This window comes from Mustela erminea, chromosome 2 (assembly GCF_009829155.1).
Source record: "Mustela erminea isolate mMusErm1 chromosome 2, mMusErm1.Pri, whole genome shotgun sequence".
In the NCBI taxonomy this organism is placed as follows: Eukaryota; Metazoa; Chordata; class Mammalia; order Carnivora; family Mustelidae; genus Mustela; species Mustela erminea.
In genome coordinates this window covers 46,570,481-46,589,076 of record NC_045615.1, presented here as the reverse complement: position 1 = coordinate 46,589,076, position 18,596 = coordinate 46,570,481, and the positions used below count along the sequence as shown (strand labels likewise).

At 40.1% G+C, this 18,596-nt stretch overlaps 1 protein-coding gene across 1 annotated transcript in view; it reads left to right on the top strand.

The window, feature by feature from the left end:
* Positions 1-11,294, top strand: part of HSD17B11 (hydroxysteroid 17-beta dehydrogenase 11) — a 37,987-nt gene extending 26,693 nt beyond the window's left edge. Inside the window, exons 6-7 of the mRNA XM_032332831.1 lie at positions 4,807-4,923; positions 10,425-11,294. Coding sequence (XP_032188722.1) covers positions 4,807-4,923; positions 10,425-10,515 — 208 coding nt within the window. The 3' untranslated portion in view covers positions 10,516-11,294. The remainder of the gene's footprint in view (positions 1-4,806; positions 4,924-10,424) is intronic.
* Positions 11,295-18,596: the final 7,302 nt, after the last annotated feature.

Sequence of the window (18,596 nt, the reverse complement as noted above, 5' to 3'; positions counted from 1 at the left end):
TCCAGTTGGCTTACACTATTCAAGTTCTCTGTTTCTTTGCTAATATGTCTAGTTGTTCAAGTCATTGTTGAAAGTAAGATTAATGTCTCCAGTTCTTATTTTATTTTATTATTTCTTTTCAGTGTTCCAGAATTCATTGTTTATGCACCACACCCAGTGCTCCATGCAATACATGCCCTCCTTAATAGCCACTACCAGGTTCACCCAACCCTCCATCCCCCTCCCCTCCAAAACCCTCAATTTGTTTCTCAGAGTCCACAGTCTCTCCTGCTTCGTCTCCTCTTCCAGTTTCCCCCAACTCCCTTCTCTCCTTCTCCACATGTCCTCCGTGTTATTCCTTATGCTCCACAAGTAAGCAAAACCGTATGATTCCAGTTCCTATTTTTAAACTGTGTTTTCCCTCAATTCTGTCCATTTTTGCTTCATGTATTTTGGAGCTCTGTTATGTATATGAACAATTTTTAATTAAATATTCTTTCCCCACATAAGTTCTCTCCCTCCATTCCCAACAGTGTAGAATAATATGAATTTTTTAGATTTTTTGACAGCCAAGAATTTTTGTTCAACATCCTTTTAAAAACATCTACTCTCCTACATGAAATATACATAAAATTTTTTAAGAGTTTAATTTTCGTCTGTGCTACACAAAGATAATAGTTTTTGTTGCCGAGTACCATACAAAAGAAAATGTTATGTAAGACGGTGACAACATTTGTATAGTATGATTGTGTACAGTGCTTCCATGCACATGAGCAGTGGCCTGCTGAAGCCAGCTTATGTTCATTCAGCGACACAGCATTGAGAGCTTGAAATCCACCCTGGTGAGAGTCTTTACACCATAGAAAGGAAATGCTACAAAAAGGGGAACTCTGGCCGTAGAGAGCCAGTTGCAAAACATTTACTAGCATATCACTGCATTAACCCCATTTTCAGATTAGATACAAAAACCAAAACCTCCAAACGTTGAAGAGTAGAAATATCTTTCCCAAACTTACTCAGCCACTTAAGTGGTAGCTAGATAATCAAACATAGTCCTTCTGCCTGAAAATACTCTTTGTCCATAAGCATCCCTATACCCCCACATGCATTCTTCTTCCCTACACCAACAGAGAGGCCTAGAGTATTTGGGGACGGTTTCTACAAAATCCATCATGGGCATTTATTTAATAGGATTTGCAACTCTTACTACTATTAGACTCTTACTACTTACTACTATTAGATTCTTACTACTATCAGGGAAAAATAATTTTCCATGTACTGATATTTTAATGATTAAGATTTTATTCTGCCAAGATAGTATTTTCTGAAAGTCTTTTCTTTTTGGCCTTTTAAAAATCATGGTATTGGCTAGCCATTAAATTCGATGAAAATTTCTTTGACAGAGGCTGAGACTTTGAGTAAAGCGATCAAGTACACTAAGAAAAGTTTAGTCAGTGCAAGACCATTTGACTGGGAGGTTCACAAGGCCACAGTGTGAGTGGGGAAGTATGCTGTACTGCGCACACAGGTGTCTGTGCATTTTCATGGAGCGTGGGAATAGTGAAGTCTGGTAGCAGTATGCTAAGAAGTGAATTTCCTCCTGAACACTTGAAGGCACAAGCATCTTTCAGTTTCTGAATTCATTTTTGTTGACGCTCTGCTTATACCACAGGCCAAAGGAGGGCTTAGTCTTCTTCAGGCTTCGATTGCCTTTCATTTTTACCTCCTCTGGACCAAAAGCTGTCATCTTTGTTATTACATTTCCTCTTCTGTTGCATCTCCACATTTTTCCTATGTAATACTTCAGGATCCAGGAGGAGCACAGTATTTTCATAAATGACTGCCCTATGCTGAGAATGAAAGGTCATACCATAGATATTTTAAACTCTGCTCTCCTTCATATATTCAATTATCATGCTCACTTTTTTTTTTTTTTAAAGATTTTATTTATTTATTTGACAGAGAGAGATCACAAGTAGGCAGAGAGGCAGGCAGAGAGAGAGAGAGAGAGGAGGAAGCAGGCTCCCTGCTGAGCAGAGAGCCCGATGCGGGACTTGATCCCAGGACCCTGAGATCATGACCTGAGCCGAAGGCAGCGGCTTAACCCACTGAGCCACCCAGGCGCCCTATCATGCTCACTTTTTAATTTAAATTCAATTAGCCAACATATAGCAGATCCTTAGTTTTTGGTATAGTGTTCAGTGATTCATCAGTTGTGTATAACACCCAGTGCCCATTACATCACGTGCCCTCCTTAATGCCCATCACCCAGTTACCCCATTCCCCCACCTACCTCCTCCACAGCAACCTTCAGTTTGTTCCTGGAGTCAAGAGTCAGTCTCTCATGGTTTGGCTCCCTCTCTGTTTTCTTCCCATTCAGTTTTCCCTCTCTTCCTTTATGATCCTCTGCATTGTTTCTTATATTCCACTTAGGAATACTTAGGAAGTATTGTACTTTTAAGTACAATACTGTAGAATTTTATATATATATACATATATATATGTGTGTGTGTGTATATATATGTAAGTATGTACATCACCCACTAATACTATATAGTACTTCTCAACTGTCCTAATCTTACTTCACTGCATATTTTTTCTTTCCAAATGAACTATTCTATATTTGTTCCTAACAAATCTCATCCAGTTCTTTTTGTCTCACTTCTCTTAACTAGTCACACACATTTAAAAATCTGCCTCCCCAGAATGTTACTCAAATAGTTTGGTGATGTTGGCAGATTTCATGAGTGTAATTAATTATATATCTTTTTTTCTAAGTCACCACCAAAATTTTAAAAACCGAGGGCCAATTCTTGCATAACACCATCCTAAGTGCACATGATCTAACATGCAGATGGCAAAGGCCACCTTTTGGAGACCTCCTGCTACTCCATAGTTAGTATGCCAGCGTGATTATACAGTGAGGATGCAATACGGAACTAAGTAATAAGGCTGAAAACTAAATCAAGGCTTAGTAAATATAAGGGCTCCCTATGGAGATGAAGGACCTAGAGCTGGGCACATTTTTCATTTTGTTTTTAAAAATATTTTTATTTTATTTTTAATTTAGATTCAGTTAATTAACATATATTATTTGTGTCAGGGGTACAGGTCTGTGATTTATCAGTCTTATATAATACCCAGTGCTCATTACAATACATGCCCTCCCCAGTGTCTATCACCCACTTAACCCATCCCTCCACGCCTCTCCCCTCCAGCAACCCTCAGCTTGTTTCCTAAGATTAAGAGTCCCTTATGGTTTGTCTCCCTCTCTGTTTTCATCTTGTTTCATTTTTCCCTCTCTTCCCCTATGATCCTCTGCCTAAATTTCCTAAATTCCACTTTCCTAAATTCCACATATCAGTGAGGTCATGTAATTGTCTTTCTCTGATTGACTTGTTTTGCTTACTGTAATACACTCTACTTCCATCCATGTTGTTGCAAATGGCAAAGCTTCATTTTTTATGGCTATATAATATTCTGTTGTGTATATATACCACATCTTCTTTATCCATTCATCTGTTGATAGACATCTTGGCTCTTGCAAATGGCAAGACTTCATTTTTTGTGGCTGCATAATATTCCATTTTGTATATATACCACATATTCTTTATCCATTCATCTGTGGATGGACATCAAACTATAGACATCATAGTTTGGCTATTGTGGACATTGCTGCTATGAACATTGGGGTGCAGGTGTCCCTTTGGATCACTACATTTGTATTTTGGGGGTAAATATCCAGTAGTGCAATTGCTGGGTTGTAGGGTAGCTCTCTTTTCAACTTTTTGAGGACCCTTCATGCTGTTTTCCAGAGTGGCTGCACCAGCTTGCATTCCCACCAACAGGGTAGTAAGGTTCTCCTGTCTCCACATCCTTGCCAGCATCTGTCGTTTCCTGACTTGTTAATTTTAGCCATTCTGACTGGTGTGAGGTGGTATCTCATTGTGGTTTTGATTTGTATTTCCCTGAGGATGAGTGATGTTGAGCACTTCTTCATGTGTCTGTTGGCCATCTGGATGTCATCTTTGCAAAATGTCTGTTCTATCTTCCGCCCACTTCTTGATTGGATTATTTATTCTTTGGGCTTTCAGTTTGATAATTCTTTATAGATTTTGGATACTAGGAGCCAGGCACATTTTTATATTTTAATTTTCTCTGACACTTTAGAAATTGTTTGCTGATGAGTCTTGGTATGTAATAAAACTTGTATAATGATATCTGGCTTTTTCCCCAATATTTCTAAAGATTCATTTTAAGATTTCATTTATTTATTTGAGAGAGGGAGAGAGAAAGAGAGGACATGCAGGAGGAGAGGGAGAAGAAGAGGGAGAAGCAGACTTCCTGCTGAGCAGGGAGCCCACCGAGGTCGAGCTCCCTCCCAGGACTCTGGGACCATGACCTGAGCTGAAGGCGCAGACACCTGATTGACTGAGCGACCCGGGTGCTCCAAAACTTCTAAAGATTTAGAAGTGAATTTGTCAGTCCTAATCCAGTTCAGTTATTTTTGACTCCTGGTTTCTTATGTAATTCTCATTTGCAAAATAGGAACTGTAGTCTCTCCGTCACAGGTTGTTGCAAACTTCAGTGAGAGGACCTACGGAGCGTGTTTAGCACAGTGCATAGTACATGATGAGCACCAAAGAAGTGGATGTTGTTAATATTCATGCTAAAGCAGCTACTATTTTTGAGCACTTCTAATGGGCCAGATGCTACAAGGCTGTTACGTTATGATTCCTTTGGTAATTTAACTTCTTTGTTTAGCACCTAACTAAAGTAGGTGCTTCTGTGAAATGTTTTTTTGCTGACGACTGCTTCTGATTTCAGTTTGGGACCCACCCTGGAACCTGAGGAAGTGGTAGACAGGCTGATGAATGGGATCCTGACTGAGGAGAAAATGATTTTTATTCCATCTTCAATAAGCTTTTTAACAGTGGTGGAAAAGTAAGTGACATTTACATTTATCACCATTAGAAGATTTATGTATTACATATTTGTATTTAGATTTAAACCAGACATTTGTTAAAGTACAATTAAATGGAATTAAGTTTTTTAAAAAAAGTTAAGTTTCAATGTCTATCAGTTGTTTTTTCTTTTTTTTCTTTTTTTTTTTTTAAAGATTTTATTTATTTATTTGACAGACAGAGATCACAAGTAGGCAGAGAGGCAGGCAGAGAGAGAGAGAGAGAGGGAAGCAGGCTTCCTGCAGAGCAGGGAGCCCGATGTGGGGCTCGATCCCAGGACCCTGAGATCATGACCCGAGCCGAAGGCAGCAGCCCAAACCACTGAGCCACCCAGGCGCCCCAGTCAGTTGTTTTTTCTTAAAGATTTTTATTTGTCAAAGAGAGAAAGAGAGAGAGAGAGAGCACAAGCAGGGGGAGCAGAAGGAGAAATAGATTCCCCTCTGACCAGAGAGCCTGGTGTGGGACTCAGTACCAGGACCCTGGGATCATGACCTGAGCCAAAGGCAGACACTTAACCAGCTGGGCCACCCAGGCATCCCAATCCACATCAGTTTCTAAAACCACGTTTGTTAATCCTTAAAGCAGCGTTTGTATAGCAGTTGAGTAAATGAACTCAATAATTTCCACAAGTTTTTAAGTTTTCTTTCTAGAGAATGAAAGGTGTATATTTCTGAAAGTCTTGTCTCTTGGATGAATGACTATAGAGAAGTATAGTTTTTCAGCATTATTACATGATGGAATCCTAGAACAACAATATTAGAAGAGACCATAGTTAGGTTTTAGGTATTCATCTAAATACACAAAGATAATCATCAAGCTCTTATTTTGTGCAGAGTCACACTGAGGGATAGGAATTGTTAAATACATTTTATAATTTTAAAGATCCTTGAGCTTTACTACTTGCACGGACCAGTGGCATCAGCATCACCTGGGCGTTTGTTAGAAAAACAGAATCTCTGGATATCCTGAGTCAGAGTTTGCATTCCTGTAGGATCCACAGCTGATTTGAATGCATATTCAAATTTGAGAAGCATTTCTTTAGGGCAGTAGTGCTCAGCTTTGGTCATGTTGGAATTCGCTTGGGAGTTTCCAAAATACTAAGGCCTGGGAGCTGCTACCCACGACTGATGTAATTGACCTGGATTGTGGGCTGGTCTCTGAGAGATACAACTTTCCAAGTGATTCTGACATACAGCCAAGATTGGAACGCATTGGCTTAACTTACCTTCCTGATAGCACATTGCCTCGTTACTCACATGGGAACACTGTGTAGCAGTGAGGCTGGTCCAGGTCATGAGGGGAATGTGAAGAGGTGACTTAGGTTAGAAGAGGGAAGGAAGGAAAGAAGGAAGCCAGCCAGCCAGCTTCTTGTTCTCTGTTCCTACAGTTGGGCTTCTGCAACATAGTGGGATATCAGGATTGCTTGGGAAAATAATTTTTTTTTTGAAGATTTTATTTATTTATTTGAGAGAAAGTGAGAGAGATAGGGGGAGAGAGCACAGGCAGGGAGGAGAGGAAGAAGTAGGTTCCACGTGAGCAGGGAGCTCGACATGGGGCTCGATCTCCTGACCCTGAGATCATGACCTGACAAAGGTAGACACTTAACTGACTTAAGCCACCTAGGCACCCTGGGAAGATAATTTTAAAAAATAGATGCTTTGGGGCGCCTGGGTGGCTCAGTGGGTTAAAGCCTCTGCCTTCGGCTCAGGTCGTGATCCCAGGGTCCTGGGATCGAGCCCCGCATCGGGCTCTCTGCTCAGTGGGGAGCCTGCTTCCTCCTCTCTCTCTGCCTGCCTCTCTGCCTACTTGTGATCTCTGTCAAATAAATAAATAAAATCTTTAAAAAAAAAAAATAGATGCTTTGGATCTGACCTCTAAAGGATTTAATATAGGATATTTTGGTTGGGACCCAGACATCTGTATTTTAACAGGCAACTGTCACAGGCAGTTGGTTCAAGATTGTACTTTGAGAATGACTTGACCTCGGAACTGAAAAAATTTCAAGAGATCAAAAGCATGCATGACACATGTCAGGCTTTTTAGCCCCTTCTGCAAGGAGCTATAGTTGTACATCCCTTAGAAGTTTAGGTGGCAAAACTCAAGGATCTCCTGGGAATAACCAGGTTAAAACCTGTGATGTATTTAGCATTATTTTTGTTACATTTCGTAAGTAAGCGCTCAGTGACTACAGTCCTTTAGAATGTAAGTCTATGAGAGAAGGAAGTTCACCTGTTTTCATCACTGTGTGTAACCCCTATACTTTGAAGAGTTGATGGACATATGGGGGGGCACCAAAATGTTTGTTGATTTAATAAATTAATTCTATTTCCTAGACCATTAATATAGAGACTCAAATTTTGTGCTTTGGAGTTAAAGGAAGCTGTGTTTGTGACTTGCTCATCACATGAACACAAAATGAGTTGTTTAACTTCCTTTTTTTTTATAAGGTTTTATTTATTTGTCAGAGAGAGAGTGTAGTGTGTGTGTGCACAGGCATGAGTGGGGGAGGGGCAGAGGAAGAAGCAGGCTCCATGCTGAGCAAAGATCCCAATGTGGGACTCAAATCCCAGGTTTATGACCTGGAATTATGACCTCAGCCAAAGGCAGACTCTTAACCAAGTGAGCCACCCAGGCATCCCAAATTGTTGAACTTCTTAGAAGCTCATCGTCTTCATCTGCCACATGGAGATAGTAAGACATTATAGGATGGTGAGAAATAAGTAAAATGATGCATTTAAAGTATTTAGTATATTGTAAATACTCAGTAAATGTTATATATAGCTATTATTATTATAATTTACACTGTTATTAGCATTGCCCTGATTTTTTCTCTGACTGAATCAAACTTTGGTGCTCAGTTGCCAGGCCTTTTTTAATGCCATCTGGTCAGATGTCTGTATATTCAGCTGATCCTGTACAGCATGGCTTTGAAATGCAGGGGTCCAGAGATGGATTTTTTGTTGTTGTTACAGCACAGTATTGTAAATGTATTTTCTCTTCCTTATGGTTTTCTTAGTAACATTTTCTTTAGTTTACTTTATTGTAAGAATATAGTATAAGGAAGGGGGAAGATAATATAGTGTATAATACATATAACATGTAAACGTGTTATTAACTGTTTAGCTTCTCAATAAGGCTTCTTCTGGTCAACAGTAGGCTTTTAGTAGTTAAGTTTTTGGAGCATCAAAGGCACATGTGTGTTGTGCAAGGTCAACTATAGTTATGGCGACTTACATATTCTGTTTAGATTCTCTCAGTCTTACTGGAATGGGATGAATTCCTCAATATTCTTAAGTACCGGCATATCTCATTCTATTGCCCTCCATCTCACTGTACTCTCAGATACTGTGTTTTTACAGACCGAAGGTTCGTGGTAACCCTGTATCAAGCGACTCTACCAGTGTCATTTTTCCAACACCATTTGCTGACTTCCTGTCTCTGTCACATTTTGATAACTCCTGAACTATTTCACACTTTTTCACAACTATATTTACAGTGATCTGTAATCAGTGATTACAGATCACCGGTTACAGATCACTGAAAGCTCAGATGATGGTTAGCATGCTTTAGCAATAAAGTATTTTTTAATTAAGGTCTATAGACTTTTTTAGACATAATGCTATTGCATACTTAATAGACTATACTATAGTGTAAACATAATTTTTATGTGTACTGGGAAACCAAAAAATTCATTTGACCTGCTTTATTGTAATATTTGCTTTATTGCAGTAGTTTGGCCCCAAACCTGCAGTATAGGCTGGGAAGGGGAAAAAATTAGACCTACTATATGTCCGTCATAAACAAAAAAAATGTTTAAAGCATTTTAGATTAACACATTGATTCTTCACAAGAACACTGTAGAGCAGGCGTTAATTTTTCCATTTTCCCATGGGGAATTTAAACTCACAAGTTAAATAACTTGTTCAGCATTATGCTCAAAACCAAGTGCTTTATCTGCATTTTCATTTAGTAGTTCTCCCTCAGTCTCTCAGTGGAACATTTTAATAATATTTTGAACTATAAAGTATAAAATTAGTTCTGTTCTCACGTCCTTTACAACATCATGTTTCTTATTTTAAAAGACTTTAGCCTCTCAATTCCTCAGTTCTAGACACCTCCTCTCTCAGATCTTCTGAGAAACACAGGTGTGTATCTGTTTGAAAAATTAAGTATTTCAAGTCACTCCTACCCTAAAGGAGTTGAAGCCTCCTTCATTTTCTTTTTGAAAAAGAAATGGATTTAGGGATGCCTAGGTGATTCAGTCAGTTAAACCACTGCCTTCGGCTCAGGTCATGATCCCAGGGTCATAGGATCAAGTCCCACATCAGGCACCTTGCTCAGGCAGAGCCTGCTTCTCTCTCTGCCTCTGCCTGCCACTCTGCCTGCTTGTGCTCTCTCTCTCTCTCTCTTTACGACAAATAGATAGATAAATAAAATCTTTAAAAAAAAAATGGATTGAATTGGAAGGATCATAGAGGAATGACTCAGAGTTAAAGCTCCTAATCTTAAAACTAATCTTATTTAATATAATACATGGTAAAAGATACACCCAAACTATAGATTACAGATATGTACTATCTCTGTGGGTTGAGAAATTACTGATAACAGACCCTGCTATGAATGTGGTAATGTCTTCCTTCTCAGTCTTAGGTTAGCTATCATGCAGCACTTAAATCTGTGAGAAAATAGTAGTGAAGGGGAGCAAGAGACAAATCATGCCTTTGGTGTTTAGACAAGGCTTATAGGATCCTCATCTGAGGCTCTCCAGAGACCATAGGATGGAAAGCTCCATCCTACAGGCATTTCCATAGTGGATAGATGAGAAAACAGCGCTGTAATGGGGAGACTTTACAAATACCCATTTAAGTGAGGACTAGAGCAATAAGACTGAAGTCTGTTTTTTTTTTAAGAAATATCCAAAAAACTTCCTTATTCTTAAAGAGAGAAAGAAAGAAAGAAGAAAGAGAAAGGAAGAAAGAGAGTCCAACAAATAGTTTCCTTTTTTCCCCTTTTTTTTTCCTTTTTTTTTTTTTTTTTTGACAGAGAGGAAGATCACAAGTAGGCAGAGAGGCAGGCAGTGGCAGGGAGGGGGGAAGCAGACAGTTGGTGGGGGGGCAGGCTCCCCGCTGAGCAGAGAGCCCGATGTGGGGCTCAATCCTAGGACCCTGAGATCATGACCTGAGCTGAAGGCAGAGGCTTAACCCACTGAGCCACCCAGGAGCCCCAAAATAGTTTCCATCTTGTACATGCCTATTCCTCCTTCCTCTGTTTGTATGTGATTATAGTCCAGTATCTGATTTATACATGACATATAGCTGCCTCATACATAGAATGTAACTGAAGTTCTTTTTCTCATGCAAAAAAATGATGATACATGATAAATGTAAGTATTTTAAAAGAAGAGATATTTTACAAATGTACTTAATGTTAATTTCCTAATTATTTTCATGTACTTCCTTTTTTTTTTTTCCTTTTTTTTAGGATCCTTCCGGAGCGTTTCCTGGCATTTTTAAAACGAAAGATCAATGTTAGGTTTGATGCAGTTATTGGATATAAAACTAAAGGACAGTAAGTCCTACACTGACTACATTCCACATTTAGTTGATGTAAATACGTATCTTCAAAAATACCAGCTTTCCAAAACATCATTATATTTAAGTAGCATAACTTAAATTCTTTTTCATACATTAGCTAAAAATAAATAGAACTGATTTACAAGGGTTAAGTTGATTTCATCTAATACTAATCAGAACTTAAACAAATGCTTAGACTTCTGCTTTTCCTAATTAACTTTTCTTCTTCAGTATCATCTTTTGAGGCCCTGTAGGTCCTCATTTATTATCACTCGTCCTTAAGGTGAAAGCTGATTTCATATAATACAAAGAGGGAAGTATCTTAGGAATTGACCTTATAGAAAATGGAGAAAAGGAACAAAAATAATTTTATAATTTCTAAGATTTCGTGCCTTGTGAAGTCTTTGCAAAATTTGTACTATAAATGTATAAGATATATTTTTATTTCTAATCGCACTTAAATTTTATATAATTCACATTTCCTTTTCTAGTCTCCATAAAAACAAAAACTTCAGGCTCTCTAAATACAATGAAGGACTGTATCTACTGGCATTTCACAGTGAGTTTCATGTGATGTAAGAAATGTCACTGAAACATTTCATCTTACACATTACCACTCTGTTTCCTGAAAGATGCCTGACATTCCAAAGCCAAACATTTCATCTCAAGGAAACTAGAGATCCACACGTGTTGCAGGTATAAAAGCATCATTGGGATTTGAGGCAGAGAATTAGGAGAATGTACCCACGGTGGCAACAATAAACAGATTTAAACTTTTGTCTCCATCTTTTCATCTTGAACAGAACTTTCCCTAACCTTCAAATGAAAGGAAAATGGATTATGTAATCAAAGGTCTTTTTTTTTTTTATACCCAGAAATTTCTCGGATATGATTGATGCTCAGTGTGATGAGAATTTAAGATCCGACCTATAAATGGAAAAACTAAGCAGGCTTGCTGAATTTCTATTGAAGAAAAATTTTTCCAAGATGGTATTAGACACATACACAAATGAGAGAACTTTGGTCCTTGTGTCAGAAGGTCAATACTCAGAAACCATATAAATCAGAATACTCACCCTTGTGAAATAGAGTAAATGGGTCACATTAGGTACATAAACTTCAGGGTTAAAGATCTTAATTCTGTTTCTATACAGAAACATATTTATTTAATATTTAATATTTATTGATTTACCTCCAGGAATTCTGTGTAGCAGGTGAAGTTGAAGGCATTGTTGAAATTCCTGTAGGGAGCAGGAGCCCAGAAGAACCTTAGAGGTTGGAGCCCCAGCTCTGCCGACAGCTTAATGAATACTCTATAGGGTTCCGGGATTTTGTTATCTGCTGTCAGCATAAAGGTCTCTTCATGAGACTCAGCATGAGACTCTAGGTCTCAAAACTTGTAACATATATTTTAAGTCTCAAGACTTGACTTAAGTCATCTCATCAGTGCCACTGCGGATTAGAAGGATCATAGGATAATCTGCTTAGGAAGGTTATACCTGAGATTCTATAATGAGAGAATTTCACAGCAGGTATTCCTGCAATAAATTTCTCCCTACCTATCAGATTCCTTCTTGATACAGAGAATCCAAATGCAATTGCTGTCAGACTACATTCTACATTCAGTGGATATCTGAGTCAGGAATACCTGCCTTCAAAAACTTTGTTACATTTCTTTCTTTATTTTTAAGATTTTATTTATTTGACAAAGAGAGACACAACGAGAGAGGGAACACAAGCAGGGGGAGGGGAGTGGGAGAGGGAGAAGCAGGCTTCCCACGGAGCAGAGAGCCCGATGCGGGGCTCGATCCCAGGACTCTGGGATCATGACCCGAACTGAAGGCAGATGCTTAATGACTGAGCCACCCAGGTGCCCCAACACTGTTACATTTAAATAAAATAATTTGAGATTCTTCTCCACCCATGGGTTGTACTGTGGGAGCACTCTGTTAGAGAATTTGTGAATAACCCCAGAATTCATAGATTTGCCTCAACCCTGTCCTGTTAGCAGAGACTCACAGTAGAGGGCGGAGAGTCTCTTATAGTCCGCTTAGAAGTCATCTGAAATACATATCATCTTTGTTCTTTTCATTAAGTGATTCCTGTCCAGCTTGCCAAGCAGAACAATGAAGTAAGCGAGGAGAACATCTTCAGCAAACACTTCAGGAAGGCCCCAAATATACAGAGAACTTTCCTCTTCTCACAGTAAACATGTTTAGCTCTTAACACACTTGTCTGAAATTAACACTTTGGTGGGGTCTGGCATTAACCATGACTAGAAGTAAGTATTTGGATAGTATGTTGACAGAGTGGGACTTGGTCCCTTTTAGGAACATTAACCACATGCTAGCACAGTTTGCCATTTAATTCTCCAGCAATTCTGTGTAGCAGGCGATGTTGAAGGCACTGTTGAAGTTCCCACAGGGAGATTCTTCCCCAGAAAATCTTAGAGGCTGGAGCCCCAGCTCTGCTGAGAGGTAAATGAATGCTGTAGAGGTTCAGGGCTTTTATTCTCTGCCCTGCTTCCAAAAAAAAAGCTTGCTCTGATTCACTAACATCAGGCAATTACTGCTGTGACTCTAGGTCTGAAAACTTTTAACTGTTATTTGAGTGAATGAATTCTAACTCTGAACCCACGTCTCCACAATTTAGTGGGAAAATTCTTCTCAGCCATCAATAGGGCTACCTCTGAGAGTCACACCAAAATCAAAGAGGCTTACCATGTCTAGGGGTAAACAGGAAAGACTTCTCTAATTGTCAACTCATGGTACTCTGTGGTACTAAACTAAGAACTTGATGTCAGATGGTTTTCTCTTTTGTGGGGTAGGGAAATTCTGACTGTTGGCAAGGAACCAGCCCTCACTGGACACACCATAAAACCTTCCTGAGCCCTCGATATCACCCTGGGAGCCTCGCCATGGGATGACTAGGACTCACTGGCCTTCCCCAGCCCCTTAGAGAATACTCCCAGGCTTGCCTTCAAAAACACTTTTCCCCATCCCTATCCCCAAGCCACAGAGTCTCTCTTGCCAGATACCTGCTTTTTAATGGAAATGAGGATTAGAAAGAGTGAGGAATCAGGTCAAGGCAAAGGGTTAAAACTGACTCTTAGTAGGTCCTCAACACCAGCTTGGCTAGTGCGTGAATAACTAATAAGGATTTTGCTGTGGGGAAAGGGGCAATTATGAAGAGCTTCCTCTCCCAGGCTGGGTGATTGACTCCCTTGAAGAATTCTGTGTGGTAGATATCATTCTTCCCATTTTATAGCCCAAAGAGATTCAACAAATTTAACCTTAAATCACACAGCTACTCAGAGGTCAAGATGAGGCATTGGGTATGGTGCATAAATGATGAATTTTGGAACACTGAAAAGAAAATTATATAAATGAGGGGCGCCTGGGTGGCTCAGTGGGTGAAGCCTCTGCCTTCAGCTCAGGTCATGATCTCAGGGTCCTGAGATCGAGCCCCACATTGGGCGCTCTGCTCAGCAGGAAGCCTGCTTCCTCCTCTCTCTCTCTGCCTGCCTCTCTGCCTACTTGTGATCTCTGTCTGTCAAATAAATTCTTTTTTAAAAAATTATATAAATGAAAGAAAAATGAATGCAAGTTTGCTGACCTCACTATTCCAGCATCAGGGGACTTCTTGGAGATTTGAACTATCACCCTAAACCCTCTCTACTTCCTTTTACCCAAGCTTTTCTTGGTATTCAAACAATATTCCAATATTAGCCAATGATAATCTCTGACTAAAGCTCGTTCATCTAGGAATTACTTTAAAGTGAAACAAAATGTTACATGCAGATACCCAAGTATTCTACCTGAAAAAAGTCTAGCCTGGAATGGCCCAATATCACAACAGTCTAAAGTTTCCTGAAATTAAAATGCTGAGCCTGAAAATACTGGGATAGTCTTGATCTGCCCGGGACATCACACCCTTCCCCAAAATACATACGAATTCCCACTTGACCATAGATCCAAACTGACCACTCAAGTTTTTTTATTTTTTCTCTCTCATTTCTTTCTTTTTTTTTTTTTTAATTGGTATAGGGATGACTAGACAATCTAGGGATAGAGAGAGATGTGCCTTTTACTTTCACAGTGTTCCCTATAATTACAAGTGGACTGGTATGGCCAAAAGAGCACTGGGCACTCTAATTCAAGCTAGCCATGCTGGAACCTCCATTTCCTCATCTGTAAAAGGATTGAATTAGACTGTATGATCTCCTCCACTATCTCCATTTCCAATTACATAAATGTCTTATAAACAATACACACAAAATCTAGCATCATCTTTAGACGCTCCATGTTCCCTGACAGAGACTACCAAGTGTCCAAGCTAAAAACCTAGAATTACACCTGCCTCCTTCCCCCGGCTCACCTTCATCCTTCAGCTCACCCAAATCCTCTAAGCTCTGGCACATAACATTCAATATCGGTCATCATTCCCACATTTCCAGCCTGAATCTCTCCTCTGAATGCCACACACATAAGCAATCACCTTGTTGATGTCTCTGCAGGTAGGACCAACAGGCCTTTCACTCCATGATTTCTGAAACTGAGCGGGTGTCCCAAACCTATTCCAAAACTGATGGTGTCCCAAACCTATTCTAAACCCCATTATTCCAGTTGCTCAGGCCAAAAAACTTAGTGTCACCCTTGACTCCTTCCCCATTCATTACAAAAGCAGTTCTGTTTGCTCTACCTTGAGAATATGTCCAGAATTTTATCACCTCTTATTACCCACCCCCTGCCGCCATCACCTTCTGTTCCCCCCCGTGCAGCAGCCCAAATAATTCTTCATTAAAAACACAAAAATTGTTAAAATAGGCTCTATGCCCAGTGTGGAGCCCAGTGTGGAGCCCAGTGTGGAGCCCAATGTGGAGCTTGAACTCAGGACTCTGAGATTAAGACCTGAGCTGAGATCAGGAGTTGGACACTTAACTGACTGAGCCACCTAGGCACCCCCAGAATGAGTCTTTAAAATATGAGATCATGTCATGCTTCAGCTCAAAATCCCCCATTAGCTTCTCACCTAAAACTTAGAGCTAAAGTTCTTACCATGAATTAGAAGGCCATATGTAATCCAGTCTTCTTACCCAACCTTACTACCTGCCTTAGAGTTCTTCAGAGAAACAGAACCAGTAGGAGATTTCATATACATACATACATACTTAAAAGGAGGGATAATATTTCAAGGAATTGAAGAATTGGCTCACATTATTGAGGGAGGCGAGCAACTCTGAAACCTGTTGGAGACTGGCAGGCTAGAAACTCTTGGACAAAAGTTGATCCTACAGTCTTAAGGCAGAATTTCTTCCGACTCAGGGTGTCTTAGTCAGTTCAGGCTGTTACAGCACAATACCAAAGACCAGGTGGATTTTAAGCAACTCAAATTTTCCTCCCAGTTCTAAAGCCTGGGAGTTCCAAAATCAAGCCACCAGGACTTAGCATCTGGGGAAAGCCTGCCTCATGTTTCACAGCCAACCAGCCTGTCTTCTTGCTGTGTCCTCACATGGCAGAAGGGACAAGGGAGCTGTCTGGGATCTCTCTTACAAGAATCCTAACCCCATTCATAAGGGCTCCATCCTTTTGAACTAACCATCTTCGCATACCATTACTTTGAGGATTAAGTTTCAATATACAAACATTCAGTCTACAGCACAGACTCCTCCTAGTCCTTTGATGTTCCATGATCTCTCACCTCCCAGTGACTCCACACGTGGTTTCCTGTATCTGGGACATCCTTCCCCTTATGGCCAACCACTACCCACTCCCCCGTTAGGTCCCATTTATGGCTCAGCCCCCACCCTCCCCCCATCCTCAGGTCTGATGATGCTCACAGAGCACCTTACATTTAGGACCTTCATAGCCCTTTGTACCTGGTAGAGAGTAAAGAGGCAAGAGATTTCTCTCCTCCTAAGGAAATGGGGAGCCAGAAAACAGAGGTGATCACTGTGTAATGCTTCAACGGTATGATATGAAAGACGGGATAGCAAGCAGGAGTGGAGAGGAAAAGGCTTTCGCAGAATATTTTTACAATGGTAGAGAACAGAAAGTGGTTGAAAGCCAAAGAGACAAGTCCTGTAGGCAGGAAGAAGTTGGAATTGATAGGGAAAGAATAATCAGAGGAACAAGGAAAGAAATATTGAGACGTACACTCTAGAGATCAAGACCCTCTCTTTGCTACTATAAGGAAAGGATTGATATGCAGAGGTGAAGCAAGGGGTTTCATAAATTAAAAATACACTGAGAATGGCCACGGTTGCCAAACTGTGGAAAGAACCAAGATGCCCTTCAACGGATGAATGGATAAGGAAGATGGGGTCCATATACACTATGGAGTATTATGCCTCCATCAGAAAGGACGAATACCCAACTTTTGTAGCAACATGGACGGGACTGGAAGAGATGATGCTGAGTGAAATAAGTCAAGCAGAGAGAGTCAATTATCATATGATTTCACTTATTTGTGGAGTATAACAAATAAAACAGAGGACATGGGGAGATCGAGAGGAGAAGGGAGTTGAGGGAAATTGGAAGGGGAGGTGAACCATGAGAGACTATGGACTCTGAAAAACAACCTGAGGGTTTTGAAGGGGGCAGGGGGTGGGAGGTTGGGCGAGCAAGGTGGTGGGTATTAAGGAGGGCACGTATTGCATGGAGCACTGGGTGTGGTGCAGAAACAATTCTGTTACACTGAAAAGAAATAAACAACAACAACAAAAAAAAAATATGCTGAGGCTGAACATGGAGCTTGTTTGGATAGAAACTAGGCTCTGGGGCACCTGGGATCATGAACCCAGAATCCTGGGATAGAGCCCAGTCAGGCTCCCTGCTCAGTGGGGAGTCTGCTGTTCTCTGTCCCTCTGCCCCTCCCCACTGCTTGTGCACTTGCTCACTCTCAAATAAATATATAAAATCTTAAAAAAAAAAAAAAAAGACAAACTAGGTTTAGGAGCCTCAAGAAATTTATAAGACATTTAAGATTACCTAATACTGCTTTATCAGTTTGGCAATCACAGAACCTTTGACGATGTACTAATGAGCTCTCCAAAAAGGAGGGAAGAAGTATTTATTTGAAGAGATTTTTAAAAAATTATTTTAATTGACATATAATGTATTATTTGCCCCAGGGGTACAGGTATGTGAATCATCAGTCTTACACATTTCATAGCACTCAGCATAGCACAGACCCTCCCCAATGCCCATAACCCGGCCACTCTATCCATCTCCCCCACACCCTAGCAGCCCTCAGTTTTGTGAGATTAAGAGTCTCTTATGGTTTGTCTCCTTCCCGCTCCCATCTTGTTTCATTTTTTTCCCTCCCTACCCACCATGACCCCCCACCCACCTCTCGAATTCCTCATATCAGAGAGATCATATGATAATTGTCTTTCTCTGATTGACTTATTTCACTCAGCATAATACCCTTTGGTTCCATCCACGGCATTGCAAATGGCAAGATTTGGGGTGTTTGTTGGCTGCTAGTATTCCACTGCGTATATATACTACATTATTTGAAGAGATCATATTCCTCAACTTGAACATGGCAGATTACTATAGTTAGACTAAGCAAACAGTGGCTTATAGTAATGTACATAAATCCTCTTTCTCATTTCATGGTCTCCAAAGAAAGAATGGTATTTCCTCATAACCAAGGTTCCAAACTCTCTGTCCCTGTGTATTTGACTAATTTAGGTCATTTAACTGAGGTCATGCAATATTTGTCCTTTTGTGGCCCTCATTTCACCTAGCATATTCGGAAGGTTCATGAATGTTGTAGCGTGTATCAGAAATGCATTCATTTTTAGAAAGGAATAATATGCCCTTGTATATTTCTAATACATTTTGTTTATCCATTCATCCGTTCACGGACACCTAAGTTGTTTCTACTCTGGCGGTGTCGGAAGTCATACCACTTTTATTGCTTCTCGGGCTTTTGGCTAAGACCAAATGCAAGTCGTACCACTTTTTTTTTTTAATATTTTATTTATTTATTTGAGAGAGAGAGACAGTGAGAGAGAGCATGAGCAAGGAGAAGGTCAGAGGGAGAAGCAGACTCCCTGTGGAGCTGGGAGCCT